This window comes from Apis florea, unplaced genomic scaffold, assembly GCF_048593485.1.
Source record: "Apis florea isolate Af1SG1 unplaced genomic scaffold, ASM4859348v1 contig_3585_pilon, whole genome shotgun sequence".
NCBI lineage: Eukaryota > Metazoa > Arthropoda > Insecta > Hymenoptera > Apidae > Apis > Apis florea.
Genome location: NW_028256788.1, coordinates 2412534 through 2427859, shown reverse-complemented (window position 1 = coordinate 2427859; position 15326 = coordinate 2412534). Strand labels below are relative to the sequence as shown.

Here is a 15326-nt window from a genome sequence, read left to right as displayed (position 1 = left end):
GTCGGCAAGGATTGTCACTCGACGAGGGGTTCAATTTAGCCAACTTTGGTAAAAAAAAAAAAAGTCGCGATTCCACGCAGAGGAATCTTCTCTCTTTGGAACAAGAGTCAAAAGTGATACGATCTTTCTTCGGAAGAAACGTTCGAGTCGAACGTTGGTCGATGAACGATATTGGTGTATTTTTTTTTTCTGCATTTTCGTGGAAGAAATTATTCGATTTTCTTAAAAAGGAGGGGGGGGGCGGAAAAAAAGTAAAAATCTTAATCGTTCTTTATATCGTTAAAAAGATTGCATCGCATTCCATTCGTTTTGTATTTTAATTTCGTTTCGCCTCTTTGCAATGCCACGTATCGCGAGCCAAAGTAATCATCGTGTTCCTGGGAACGAATTGAGAAAGGTATTGTAACAATTTCACGTCAACTTCACGCGGGGAATAGGATAATAGGAACTCGAGGCGATACAATAGGGGGAGGACATAGGTAAGGACAGGATGAAATGAAAATAAAGCTGGAATAAGAATGTAACGTGAAAAGTAAATTCTCTATTCTCGAATGGATTACGTTAATCGCCTTCTTGGCCGTTGATTTAATCCCACTTCTCGTCGTGAACGTTCTCCATGTAACCGATGAAGCGACAGATTAATTTTTATTCCAACCACGCGTCTCCCATTTTCAAATTTTTTTATCTTTCCAACTGTGCTATCAACGACGATTCCCGTATATACATTTATCAAGCACGGATGAACAACGAATCGTTGAATAACGATAATATCAAAAGCTACGAATTATTGAATAACACCAGTCATTAGTGTAATTATTAACGATTTAATTATTATTAAAATCCAGATGGCGTTAGTTATATCGAGGTACGTTTAAACGTGTAATGTTGCCAACCATACATTCTAATACAATATCCTCATACTTAATGCACGTTTGTGCATACAACAGTTTCTACATTGTATTTAAATATATAATCAAAATCGATACGTATCGATTTGTTATTTTATAACGAACAATATATACTTTCGTGACGAAAAATGGACGAAATAATTCTTTATTGCGCAAAATGTATGCAGATATTTCCTCTCCTCTTTCCGCATCGCGAACGTATCGGAAATTCTGTAGAAGTTTATTATCACGAGCAACTTTTTCATTGAACGTAAACCTATTTGCAACGACGTTAGTTACAACGCCGTTTCGACAGCCGTGCACTACAATTGAAACTTTTCAGTTCGATTCACTTCTTTGTCCTTATCAACGGTAAAAAGAAACAAATGAAAAGCTGTCTTTGCGAAAGAAATTTTAAAAATACGTGCACACGTATTGTTACTTTGCTCGAATAACTATGCTAATTACTGCACTAGATTTCACGAACCTAAAAATATATATATATATATTTGAAATGAAATCACGTTTGCGAAACTCTCGTAGACATTTTAATCAAATTTATCGTGGAAAGATATTTTTCTTTTGCCAATTTTTGTAAAAACTATGAATTCAAAAAACATTGGTTTCAAGATGATCGATATTTATTTCCATTAACTTTATTACGTTTTTTCTTTCCTTTTCACAGAAATACTTTGCAAATCGATCGACTCGCTTCGTGAGTGAAAATTGAGAGGACTTAAAATTTACTATTCTTTGCCGCGTCGAAATTAATTTACACCATATATATACACTCTAAATCTTGGATTTGTACGTAATAATACAAAGATACACCTTCCTCCGATAACACCAAAAACTACGCACTAATAATAATTATACATTAACAATAATGCTATATAATTTTCAATGATCACACGTAATTAAATTAATATCGAACGTTAACTCTCGACTGGTAAAACTAACGAATGAATATAAATTGGACATAACTTGTAACTCGATTCAAAGATTAAAAATCTTGTTAAGAGAACAAATTCTTCTCGTACGAATATCTTGTATATAACATTTGATCAAGAGTTGACGTTAAAATACCAATTGTCATCGATGCAATTAATAATAATAATAACAAACGAGAGGTTAAAATAGTTGCCATTAAAGACGAATTAATTTTATCAATACATCCTCGCAACGCCCTGAATAACAAACGTCTAAATTAAATTTGCAGAGATACCAAGTTTTGTAGTCCACCAAAAAAAAAAAAAAAGTCAAAATTTTAATATCACGTCTCCCTTCTCTTTGAGAGATCGAAACTTTCATTCGGTCGCGAAAGCTATAAAACGATCGACATCCAAGGATCAATAACAAACGTCTAAATTATTTGCAGAGATACCAAGCTTTGTAATCCACCAAAAAAAAAAAAAAAATCAAAATTTTAATATCACCTCTCCCTTCTCTTTGAGAGATCGAAACTTTCATTCGCTCGCGAAGAGATAAACGAAAGGTATAAAACGATCGATATCCAAGGATCAATAACAAACGTCTAAATTATTTGCAGAGATACCAAGCTTTGTAGTCCACCAAAAAAAAAAAAAAGTCAAAATTTTAATATCACGTCTCCCTTCTTTTTGAGAGATCGAAACTTTCATTCGGTCGCGAAAGCTATAATACGATCGACATCCAAGGATCAAAAAAATTCCATATAAACTTGATATTTAATTTTCGAATCGAGGCACACGAATTCAAAACCGTTTCAACCTCCCGTCTCTAACTTCACCTCGTCTAAATCAACAAATATATGTATATATATATATATATATATATATATATATATATATATATATATATATATACACGGAAAAATATAGAAAAGTATTTGTGATTAATGGTATACAATATCTATACAAACCTTGGCTCCAAGGGAGGAGTACGGTTCATCGAAGAGCGACCACATCTGGGGCTTGAGCTTTTGCCACCACGTGAGGGTGCCCTCGTAATACGCCTCCTCGAAACCGAACTTCCTTGCCAGTTCCTCGTCGGTGGGCTTCTCGGTATCGAGGTCCAACCTGTCGAGGACTGTCAGCGTTTCCTGCGTGTCCCGATGCTAGAAGAGCGGGTCGGGGTGGAAGAGAGGAGGGATGCAACAACGATCGTTATTCGTACCTGCGAAACTCTCTCGTTCTCTCGAGGGTGCTTTTTTTTTTTTTTTTTTGTTCGTGCTTTCCTCGGGACACAGATAAAGCGCGTGCAAAGCAAAGTATAATATACATACATATATATAGAGCGTGAATCATCACACACACACACACACACCGCGCGTATGGAAGAAAAAAATCATTCCAAATTTTACGATCGTTTCTAACTCGGCTGGTCTCGAAACTCGTAGTCTTTCTCGTTTCTTTCTATCGGATTTTCAAGGCGAGGGAGCGAAAGATACGTTTCGTTTGAGTTTTCGTATCTAGAAACACACGTGATTCCTTGCGATTAATTCATCAACAAATATAGGGATTTATAGATGTCCATGTTATATAAAAATTGTAGTTTCTCAGTTGATGGAAGAAAATATTCTTTTAACCCATTCTAGATTCAAAGGATTCGAACACAGACTCGATATTACGAGGAAAAGGAGAGGATTTGATCGATATATTCAATCCGGATTTTGCCTCCTATTTGCGTTCCTCGTCCAAGCATCATTGGATTCCTCTCGTTTCTTCCAAAAAGTCATTTTCAATTCTTTCTTCATCCTGAACGAGCTATCTCTCTAGTTGCAATCAAAAAAGACACGTAAAGATATCTCGTTTTCCCTTCTCATTAAGCTTCTTATATTAAAAGCCTCTCCCCTCGTTTATAACGCGACACGATCACCAATCGCATCCCAATGAGCAACGCGTTTTGCGGAAAAGGAGGCACTTCGATCTCGAAGCTGATCCCCACTCACGTGGCGTCATTCGTTTCACTTGCCACGTGGAATTGGCGATTTTGCACGCTTTCTTCCAACCGACCCAATCAATTTACTCGATTGTCCACCTTATGCTCCACGTTTCATCCGAATCACAGCACAGTTATTGTGCACGGCTACCTCTTTATTTTGGCGACCAACACTCGAGGCTGGCGCTTCGATCATTCTCGTAAACGTATCCGTTCGCTCGATCGCGAATATTATTAATGCAACGCTTTTGATTTTCACGAATAACAGTTAGAGTGTTTATCGAGAATTGTTTATAGGGCAACAATTGCTTTGCTCTCGATCGTATTTTATAAATGAGATGATAGCTTCGAAACCAGCGTCAAAGTTCCTTGCGTTGAATTGGAGAATAAAATTATGCATAAATAATGTCTTCTCGTTTCGTGTATGATAAATTTAGAAACATGCTTAGATAGATTCTCGAAAATCAATTGTTCGAATATAAAAGATTAAATATGCATGAATCGCTATCTATCGAATTCATTTATAATCTATCAAAAAAATATAAATTGCGAGAATCGAAAGGTATTCTTCTAATTTTATGTATATATATTTTTTATTACAATCATTATTCTCAAATTCTCGCAAAAAAAAAAAAAAAAAAAAGGTAATAAGATGGTAATAATGGAAACACGGGAATCGAATCTCTTCGATTCCCCTGTGTTCCAATTTGCATACGCAAACATTTAATATTCCTGCCCGAGAGACAATCACTGATTGCGTTTTATACAAGGCTAACACAATAATTAAGGAAGAACAACTTTCGAGAGGGGAAAACACACTGATTTAATCAGTTTCTCTCTTCACCTGATCGCCACTGGATCGCCGTCCTGTTATACCGACTGATGAACAAATTATCAGTTCTGTCACCGAATCAAGGAACGTAATTAATTCGAATCAGGCACGAATTAGGTTCACGAGCCGTGTTTCTACTGTTCAACCTGCATTCCCACGGAATCGTATTTTCGTCTCACGATTAATCCTAATCACCTGTTTTCTTTCTTTCTCTTTTCCTTTTTCGATTGGCCTCGTTTCACTGCAACTCGATCGTATCGTCATCGAACGATACCGATTGAGGTTTTAAAATTGGAACAGAATTTGCTTGTCTTTCGTCGTGCGTGAAAATCCTAGCTTTGGGGATGCGAATTTTATTATTATTTTTTTTTTTTGGCGTAACTTTTTTAAATTGATTTGACATTTTTCTCGTCGCGTTGTGAATAGCTCTGGGGATCGTTTCGATTTTTTTTTTTTTTGAGATTGCTTTTTCGATTTTTGATTTATTAATATGTAAATTCGTGGATTCTTTTGGAATACTTTAAATGTGCTATTTGTAGAAAATTTTTTCATATTATCCAGAAAACTTTGATAACGTTTCTTTCTTTTTCTTTTTTTTTTTTTTTATAAATGATTACACGTTAATTTAAATTAACTTCAATTAAAAAAAATAAACAAAGTTTATCATAAAAATGTTTTGTTATATCGTTTTCTACGGCAAACTCGCAACTATTTCGTAAAAGAGAACCGTGCTTCTGATATTTCACTCAAAACTGGAAACATTTTCATAGAACAAATACGGTGCAGAAAAATGATAGAAGCGAAGAAAGTAAATTAATTAAAATAAATTACATTCTGTTCAACTCACGCGTTTTTCAATTTCGAAACTCCTTCTATATACTCGTTTTTACGAATTCGCGTTAAATTTTCATGATCTGCTATTTCATAACTTGAAAAATTAAATTAATTTTATAGAAAAACATTCTTCGCACACGAAATATTTCTATAAATTCTCATTTCTTCATCCCATTCTAACGAATTGCACAGCGTTAATCCCGTGTAAAACGATGCTGTTGTTCAATTCTGATTTTCCACGTGCAGCTTAAAATATCGATTCTTTCGAAAAATAACTTTATTCGTCGTTTATAAAGTCAACGTTTACCCAACGGAAACAATTGCTCGTCGAAATCATAGCGAATACACCCATGGTTTTAACGATGGGTCAAGACGAATTGCGCGATAGCTTCTGAAGGAAGTTATTAAACGAGCGTAAACGAGCTATCGAGACTTTAATACGTCTTTTAAAAACGACCGATAATTGCAAGTCGAGAGTATGAAATATTCATGCGCGCTCGATTCCTCGAAGAAGCCATGTCGAAATTGTTTCACGATGCTCACCTTTCGATTCGCTTATTACTCCATTATTAAGTTTTTTAAAAAAATTCTTCCGCTATTATATTTTCGATGAAGATTTAACGAGCAGTCGATTTATTATGATTATTCATACGAGAAATTTTTCATGGCACTTTCGACAAGCCATGTCGAATTCGCTTCATTATTAAGTTGTTTAAAAAAATTCTTCCGTTATTACGTTATTGTTAAAGATTTGACGAGAAATTAAATTATCATAGTTATTTTAATTTATTTTAAATTTAATACGAAATTTTCATGGCTCCTTTTAACCATGTCGAATTTTATTATTAAGTTATTTAAAGAAATTCTTTCGTTATTACATTTTTGTCCCTTTTTCGATAAAGATTTAACGAGAAATTAAATTATCGTAGTTATTTTTGTTTAAATTTAATACGAAATTTTCATTGCTCCTTTTAACCATGTCGAATTTTATTATTAAGTTATTTAAAGAAATTCTTCCGCTATTATATCTTTGCCCCCCCCCCCCTTTTTGATAAAGATTTAACGAAGAGTCAATTTATTATGTTATTTATTATTATTACAAGATAATTAATATCATAATATTTAAATTTCATACGGGAAATTTTCACGGCCCCTTTTAACCACGTCGAATTCACTTATTACGCCATTATTAAGTTTTTTAAAAAAATCCTTCCGCTATTATATTTTTGATGAAGATTTAACGAGGAGTCGATTTATTATGATTATTCATACAAGAAATTTTCATAGCTCCCTCGAGAAGCCGAATGTCGAATTATTACTCCATTATTAAGTTGTTTAAAAAAAACTCTTTCGTTATTACATTTTTGTCCCCCTTTCTAGATTTGACGAGAAATCAAATTATCATTGTTATGATTGTTTTTCTATCACAATGTTTTCGTACACGAAACTTTCATGGCCCCTTTTAATCATGTCGAATTTTATTATTAAGTTATTTAAAGAAATTCTTCCGCTATTATATATTTTTTGTCCCCTTTTTAAAGTAAAGACTTAACGAGAAATGAAATTACCATAGTTATGATCATTTTTGTATCACAATGTTTAAATTTACATGGCTCCTTCTAGAACAAGCTATATCGAATTCGCTTATTACTCCATTATTTAAGTTGTTTAAAAAAATTCTTCCGCTATCATATTTTTGTCCCCCTTCTTTCAAATAAAGATTTAACGAGGAATGAATTTATCGCGATTATTTTCGTGATACTCAATATCGTAATATTTCAATTTAATTTCGACGAGAAATTCGAAAGGCAGTGAAAAAGAAAAAACACGTTTCTGAAATAACAATAAATTCACAATTCTTTCAAGTATATATATATATATATATATATATATACTAAGAAAGTAACTCGTGAAATCGGTGAACACGGACGCGTGATTCCGCGAATAATTCCCAGACACAACCATACTTTGAGCCTAATTGGCCATCGATTGACAATTTGGATAATGTTGAATGTACGATAGACTCGTGGAATGGTATGCCATGATTGCGGCGGCCCGCATTTGAATATTACTGGAACCTTGTCGTTACTGGATTTTGGCGAATGCGGTATATCAGAACCGGAAACCGTCGAGTACGTACTCACTACACGACCCCGATTAGAAGACGGTATGGTATAGGAGGAGGAGGCGTGCGGTTAATCGGTCAGAAACGCCCATGTCTCGTCGAAAACCACTTTGCACGATCGTTAAAACGAATCGAGAATCGCGTTCATCGATTTCTTGACCCGCCTCGAAAATTCAAACCGTGATCTCCTTCTACCTTTCTCTTCTACCATTTGCTACTCATCATCCTACATTTTATATCATTATACATACATGTTTTACATTGGTAAGTATACGTATGATATAATTCTAGGGACTTTTGTTACCTCGGTTGGTAACCTTCTTAAATGTAAATACGAGTGCAAATGGTTTAAAGTTATCGACGCTTTCAACATTGGAAGCGAGATGTATATATATAGGCGCGACTCGAATCGACACTCGGATGCCACAGCGTGAATTTATCGAATTGCTAACGTGTTGATATCTCTGTTACATCGATGCGTCTCCTTATATAAATATCTGTTGATATTAAAATACGTAGTTTACGACGGTGTGTAAAGGGAGGTGGAAAATTTATTATTAGACAGATGGCGTTGCAGATGGCGCGACACAAGTTTCGTTCGCACGAAAGTGATGCAACGTTATTCGTCGAACATTTTCTTCGTTCATTGCGACAATAAACAACTTTCGCTTCCTCGGGACGATTCGATGGTTGGGCATAATTATTTCTCTTTTTTCAAATCAATCAAAAATTGAACGTCATCGAAATCTTTTTTTTAGACGAATTCCATTACTCTGATTAAATAGAATAAGAAACAAACTTAATAAGCGATAATATTGTTTATGCCTCTCTTACGTTACGAGATTTTATCGCGACGACGGCCGAGAGATAACGGATCTTAATTTTCCACAGTCACGAAACGTATAATGTTACACGCATATGCATATTCGTACGTGTGCAGCGCGTGGTCACACATGATTTATCACTCTGTTATTTTCAAACGTGGGAATAACGTTTCCTATTTTTGTATCGTCGTCACTAAAAATTGATCGAGAGGCATCACCGCACGGACACCGCGTTTCGTTCGCGGAATAAACATTTGAACGTTCTTTATTCTCCTCTCTCGGGAACTTTTTTTTTTTTTATCTTACAGCCAAGATCGAACGATTCTTCCTCGAGAAAATATCGATATTTTTCTTTCACCCCTATGCAAATTCCTGACATTTCTTTCCCTGTTTTTCAATAACGCATTTCCTCCAATTCGGATCGGGCAAATCTTTCAGAGTTTAGCGAGCGAAAGAAACGATTTGTTCTACGGAAACGAATGGCCGTATACATTTGATCGAGAAGAAGATCGCGTCTACTTTATTCAACGACGAAAATCCTCTCCTTTTCTACCACGACGCGAATTTCTCGTTTCCCTTTCTCTTTCGTTCTAAATCCAGCAAATTGTGTCAAAGTGGCCGCCATTTTGCTTCGATACTTATGGACGACGAATAAGTTCACGAGAAATACGCGAGAGAAAGTTATGGATATTAAAATTTTTCCAACATTTAATTTCTTCGTTCTCTATTTTTACTCTTTATTTATTTATTTATTTTTTCTTTATTCTGTAACTACGTTTTTATCATTTTTTCCTAAATTATTTTCACGAGGAAGCGATAACAGAGAGAACGGGAAGGCAACGACAAAAGGGAAACGATCAGATAAATTCAATTTTATTTCTCACCCACTCGAGGCGATTAATTAATTACGTGGCTCTATCGATTTTATATCGTGGTGGTGTGTATCTATCTTAACAGCGGGACGAAGGAAACAAAATGCAATTTATTTGATCGGCTCGTTTGATCCCGCGACGATCGAAGTACCAGCTTTCTCTCTCTCTCTCTCTCGCTCTCGCGGCGTGGAAATAGCGGGATTAATTTTCGAGGAAATAACAACCGACGAGATGTTTTCCCTCGAAAATGCGTCAATTTGCCGGAGTTGCTGGAAAATTTTTAATAAACGGGTTATCAATCGTTCGGATTTACCCGACAGATATCTATTCCATTCGAGAAGGAATATTTCAAAAAAAAAAAAAAAAAAAAAAAAAAGCTTTTCGAAAATATTCTCTCGACGTTGTTATAAATGGATTGAACGTGCATTTCCAACGTGTCTCGTCGTCGCATCGACATTAATGAATGTAAAAAAAAAAGTATATAATAATAATAATAATAATAATAATAATAATTTTCGCGATACAATAATTTTTCCAAGCCTCGTTCAGAGTGATTTTCGATCTCTTTCTTTCTTTTTTTTTTTTTTTTTCCATAGCTTCTTGCGCGGTGGAGAACATCAATTCTCTTGTCTCGTGCTCTAGTTTCCACGAAATCGATCGATTAATTGTGCGTGTACCGTGCAATTTAAAACGGAGAAAGGGGAAACGAGGAGAAAAGAATGTAAGGACACTCTCTGATTTCCATCTACCATTCGCGACATACCTGATTTATCATAATTTTTCGTAATATCGTAATATCATTGCGAAATATGAAGATTTGTGCAACGACAAGTGTATGTACATCGTTCGATCAACAAGATGATTCTGTTAATCATCGAATAAACTATGCTTGTGTCGCACCGTTCGCGTAAGTGCAATGCTTTTTATTATTCATCTAGATTGAATGGAGTATAATTATAAACAAACATGACAAACACATTCCAATTGTATTGTATAAAGTAATGCAGTATTTACTAGTGTGATTGTGGATGCAGATTTTTCTTGCCACGTTTGTGCAATGTTTTTTTCAACAAAAAGAAAAAAATCTCTCTCCAAGGAACTTATAAAAACAATGTTAGAGTAGGAAAATTTTCGAAGATATATTTTACCATCCCCGTTACTTGTTGTAATTTTCAATTACACTTCTTTCGGTTTATAAACAACAATTCTCTCTCTCTCTCGAGAGAGAGGATAACTTAACAGCAACGAAGGGAAACGAGCAACGAAACGCATCGCAAAACAAAACGAAACTTTGAAAAAACTTTCGAAACTTTCATATCTAACAAAAAAAAAAAAGCTCGACTCGAGCGTTTTTTCCTCGAGAATAATTAATTAATTTCCCCTGTTCATCTCAATTACAATTGGACGAGAGATGAGCCCAGTGAAAATGAAAACTTCGTTGAACGAAAAAAAGGAAAAAGGATTATTCAACCTGCATCCACAAAGCGGATAAAACCCGATCTGACGAGTAAAAAGTAAAGTATAAAGGGGCAATAAATAAAGAGAAGGAGAAGCGACAGATGAGTGTTGGTATACCTGGGTGTACGTCATCCAGCAACAGGGCTCCACCTGATTGGAGTCGAGGCCCCAGAAGTCGAGCTCCTCCTCGAACAAGGGGCCGCACACGTCGGTCGGGTAATGGAGCTTCCCTGTGCGATAGTAGTTGAGCACCTGGGCGAAGACCCCCGGATGCCTGTCGAAGAAGTACTCGTTCAAGACCGGGTCGTAGTTGGCGAGGGCCTCGGTCAGCTTCGACAGCCTGGTCGCGGGGATCTTCTTCAGGGTCGCCTTGTACGTCTCGTGCCGGATACCGCCCACGTTCAGGGTCACGCGGTTCTCCGAATCCGCGTTTAGAATGCTCATTTTGATCGCGGCTCTGCTATCGTCGGTCCCGACTCAGAGAAACCCACGCGGCCTGCAATCACAATCATTGTTGCAACGTCACGTTACGTTACTTCGTCGAAAATATACTATCTTCTCGTCGGTCTACGATAATTGTAATTGTAATCGTTCAATCGAGTTGAAAAAGTAATCGCTTAATGTTGAGTAGTTATTTATTAAAATTAAGTAATTATAAGCTATTATAATTGTTCTACGATAATTGCAGTTGTAACCAGAGTTCAAATTGAAAAAAATAACTACTTAACAATCTCGTATAAAGTTAAGCAATTGTTTACTAAAATTATAAGCTGATACAATTGTTCTACAATAATTGCAGTTGTAACCAGAGTTGGGCATTTAATTAAATTGAAAAAGTAAGATGGAGTAAAGTTGCTTTAAGTAATTATTAAAACGCTCAAGTAACATTTATTCGTAGCTACTACAATTGCAGAGTTTGGTGTTCAATTAAATTGAAAAAATAATTACTTAACAATCTCGAGTAAAGTTGAGTAATTATTTATTAAAATTAAGTAATTATAAGCTATTATAATTGTTCTACGATAATTGCAGTTGTAACCAGAGTTCAAATTGAAAAAAATAACTACTTAACAATCTCGTATAAAGTTAAGCAATTGTTTACTAAAATTATAAGCTGATACAATTGTTCTACAATAATTGCAGTTGTAACCAGAGTTGGGCATTTAATTAAATCGAAAAAGTAAGATGGAGTAAAATTGCTTTAAGTAATTATTAAAATGCTCAAGTAACATTTATTCGTAGCTATTATAATTGTAACCAGAGCTGGGCATTAACCCATTGAAAAAGTAACTAGTTGAAAGTTTCGAATAATTAATTACTTTAAGTTAATTACTTATTAAAATGCTCGAGTACCATTTATCCTATTATAATTGATTCGCTTCTCGTATAACCTCGTTCGGTATTACAATTATTTGCGATTATTATTACGAACAATTTTGAACAATAAATTATTAAAGTAACTCGTGCAAGTATCATTATTAGTAACTTCAACTATTAAATTTTCCCCATCACTGATTGTAATTAATCTCTTTATACTTTGAAAGCAGCGATTAATAAAATAAAATAAATTATTTTATACGTACATATGCGTCAGTGTTTTTTGAGTAGTTAAATTTGTTAAATTTATTACATCAAATTTATTATTATCGTTCCTACCTCTACTTACATCTCGTGATAATCGAAGTCGCCACAATAGTATCGAACAACACTCGATCCCTAATGAATATTGATTTGAAAAACGTTATTGGAATGGCACAACGACAAGCACTCGTGTTGGCCGAATACAAAACGACGAGCAGGACGGCTCGAATCGCGATTGTTTGCCACTAGAAATCCTCTGTCTATCGAGCTATGTACATCTTTGAACGTATACCTCTTGTGCTTCAAGGACGCTTCAGCTTTTCTTCCATTTCTGTGTTCTGCCCCTGCACAACATCTATTCGCCAAGACGGTTCATCCTTGAACGATATTCACCGATTTAAGCTAATTCTGGATGCGTAGAATTTTTCGTTTTTCTTCCACTTCGATAAATAGATTTTCAGCGTTCAATTCAATCTAATTCAACTTCGATTCGTGGCATCGTTTGTTCGCGAAAGGGTTAAGGAAAGAGGACAGAAAAACTATTCGATCGCGCAAGATAGACGGAAGCGTTACGAATTTTACATTTTCACCGATCCTGGAAGCGGATCCAAAAGACACTTGTACGAGGTTCAACGTCCCCGTTCTGTAAGCCGATTTCATCGCGAATCGTTGCCAAGAGTCGTCGAAATGGCACAGTTGCGATCCCTAATCCTAAGAGATTCGAGTCCCTGATTTTATCGTTGTCACCATCGGAAAATTCTTCGCTCCTCGCCTTTCGAAACATACATTTTTTCCTATTCTATCCTAATTCTCCCCCTTTCCTATATTTTCCAAAAAACATCGTGTGTGATTCGGGATGAAAGTTATAAAAAAAAAAAAAAAAAAAAAAAAGAAGAAGAAAAGTGGCGCGATATTCGACAACGAGCGTTCCACAACGCGCCTCGTAATTTTTATCACCTCGATAACCGGTGAAAATTCCCGGTGTGTTACACGCGTGTCGCGTTTATCGAGGCGGGGAAACTTTGTGTTTACCACTGTGATATCCGATTCGCCGACACCGATATCGACCATCCACCGTTTCACCCGTTAAATGGAAACTTTAGGGGGCAGGGGAGAGGAGGAGGAGGAGGAGGAGGAGGGAGGAGAATGGACGCGGCCGAGCACTTTTTTGTCAGTTAGTTTGATTTATAGGGGCATTGGTCATCAATAACGCGGAATTTAATTTTCGGTCGCTTTAACGAATGCTCTCCGCTTTTTCACCGTCGACACGAGAGCCAAGTTTTTTTCTCCCGGCGACGAGATGATGCTTCCCCGTGATCGTCGATTGTCACCGCGATTCCTCTCGCCATTTTTTTTTTTTGGCCAAATTGAAAAATTCAAATCTAAAGACCTTGTTTTTCTCAAATTCATAACTCGTCTGGCTCGTTACTATACTTTGAGCTAACTCGAAGTGTAATTTGAATTAAGTTATCACAATTTCTTATTGTTACTTTGTGACAATAAAAACGATAAAGAATGGATAAAACAAAATATACAACGATATAACAAAAACTTTGTTATATTTATACTTTGACATATCTTCCATCTTGCTCTTAAAATTTTGTAATAAAAGAATTGAAAAATTTCCTACAAATTCTTAACCTTGTTTTTATCAAATTCATAACTAGCCCATTATACTTTGAGCTAACTCAAAGTGTAATTTAAATTAAGTTATCACAATTTCTTATTGTTACTTTGTGACAATAAAAACGATAAAGAATGGCAAACGATATAACAAAAACTTTGTTATATTTATACTTTGATATATCTTCCATCTTGCTCTTAAAATTTTGTAATAAAAAAATTGAAAAATTTCCTACAAATTCTTAACCTTGTTTTTATCAAATTCATAACTAGCCCATTATACTTTGAGCTAACTCAAAGTGTAATTTAAATTAAGTTATCACAATTTCTTATTGTTACTTTGTGACAATAAAAACGATAAAGAATGGCAAACGATATAACAAAAACTTTGTATTTATACTTTGATATATCTTCCATCTTGCTCTTAAAATTTTGTAATAAAAAAATTGAAAAATTTCCTACAAATTCTTAACCTTGTTTTTATCAAATTCATAACTAGCTCATTATACTTTGAGCTAACTCAAAGTGTAATTTAAATTAAGTTATCACAATTTCTTATTGTTACTTTGTGACAATAAAAACGATAAAGAATGGCAAACGATATAACAAAAACTTTGTTATATTTATACTTTGATATATCTTCCATCTTGCTCTTAAAATTTTGTAATAAAAAAATTGAAAAATTCAAGGGAAATCTAAACAGTTCTCTCTCTACAAATTTTCTATACATTGTTATCTCGTTTTTGTCAAATTCATAACTCATCTAGCTCATTATACTTTGAGCTAACTCAATGTAATTTAAGTTAACGCAATTTCTGTTACTTTGTGACAATAGCGTTTATTCGTATATCTTGTAATAGTAAAAAGAACGACAAAGTAACGATATGATACGAAAATTTTGTATTTACACTTTGATATACTTTCCATCTTGCTCTTACAATTTTGTAATACGGCGAAATTTTTTCGCCGACCAAATTGAGAAATTCAAGGGAAATCTAAAGACTATATCCCTCTCTCTCTCTCTCTCTCTCTCTCTCTCTCTCTCTCTCTCTCTCTCTCACGAGTTCTCGATCGATTTCGTCGAAGAAATCTACGAAGAGAGAGTAACGATGAAGAAGAAAAAAAGAAACTTGGATATTCCAGAGATCGGCTCTTCTTTATTAGCTCGAGCTTCGGATCATAACTGTTGGACGTTTGCCGTCAGGACGGCAAGATTTATGACGCCGAGTCAGAGACTGGTATTGTTGTGAGAAATAGAATTCAGCGTTTCTGGATCTGAATCTGGATTCATGGATGATGCATAGCTCGACCGATTCGCAGTTTACGCGTCACAGAGACGAAGATACATCTTTCGTGTCTTAAATGTGCAAC

General features: G+C 35.1%; 1 protein-coding gene across 2 annotated transcripts in view; it reads right to left on the bottom strand.

The window, feature by feature from the left end:
• Positions 1-15326, bottom strand: part of LOC100869474 (potassium voltage-gated channel protein Shaw) — a 53440-nt gene that overhangs the window by 19279 nt on the left and 18835 nt on the right. For both annotated transcript variants that reach the window (XM_086914184.1, XM_086914183.1), the window contains exons 2-3: positions 10869-11247; positions 2788-2982 (exon numbers count right to left, since the gene is read on the bottom strand). In XM_086914184.1, coding sequence (XP_086770310.1) covers positions 2788-2982; positions 10869-11195 — 522 coding nt within the window. In that variant the 5' untranslated portion in view covers positions 11196-11247. The remainder of the gene's footprint in view (positions 1-2787; positions 2983-10868; positions 11248-15326) is intronic.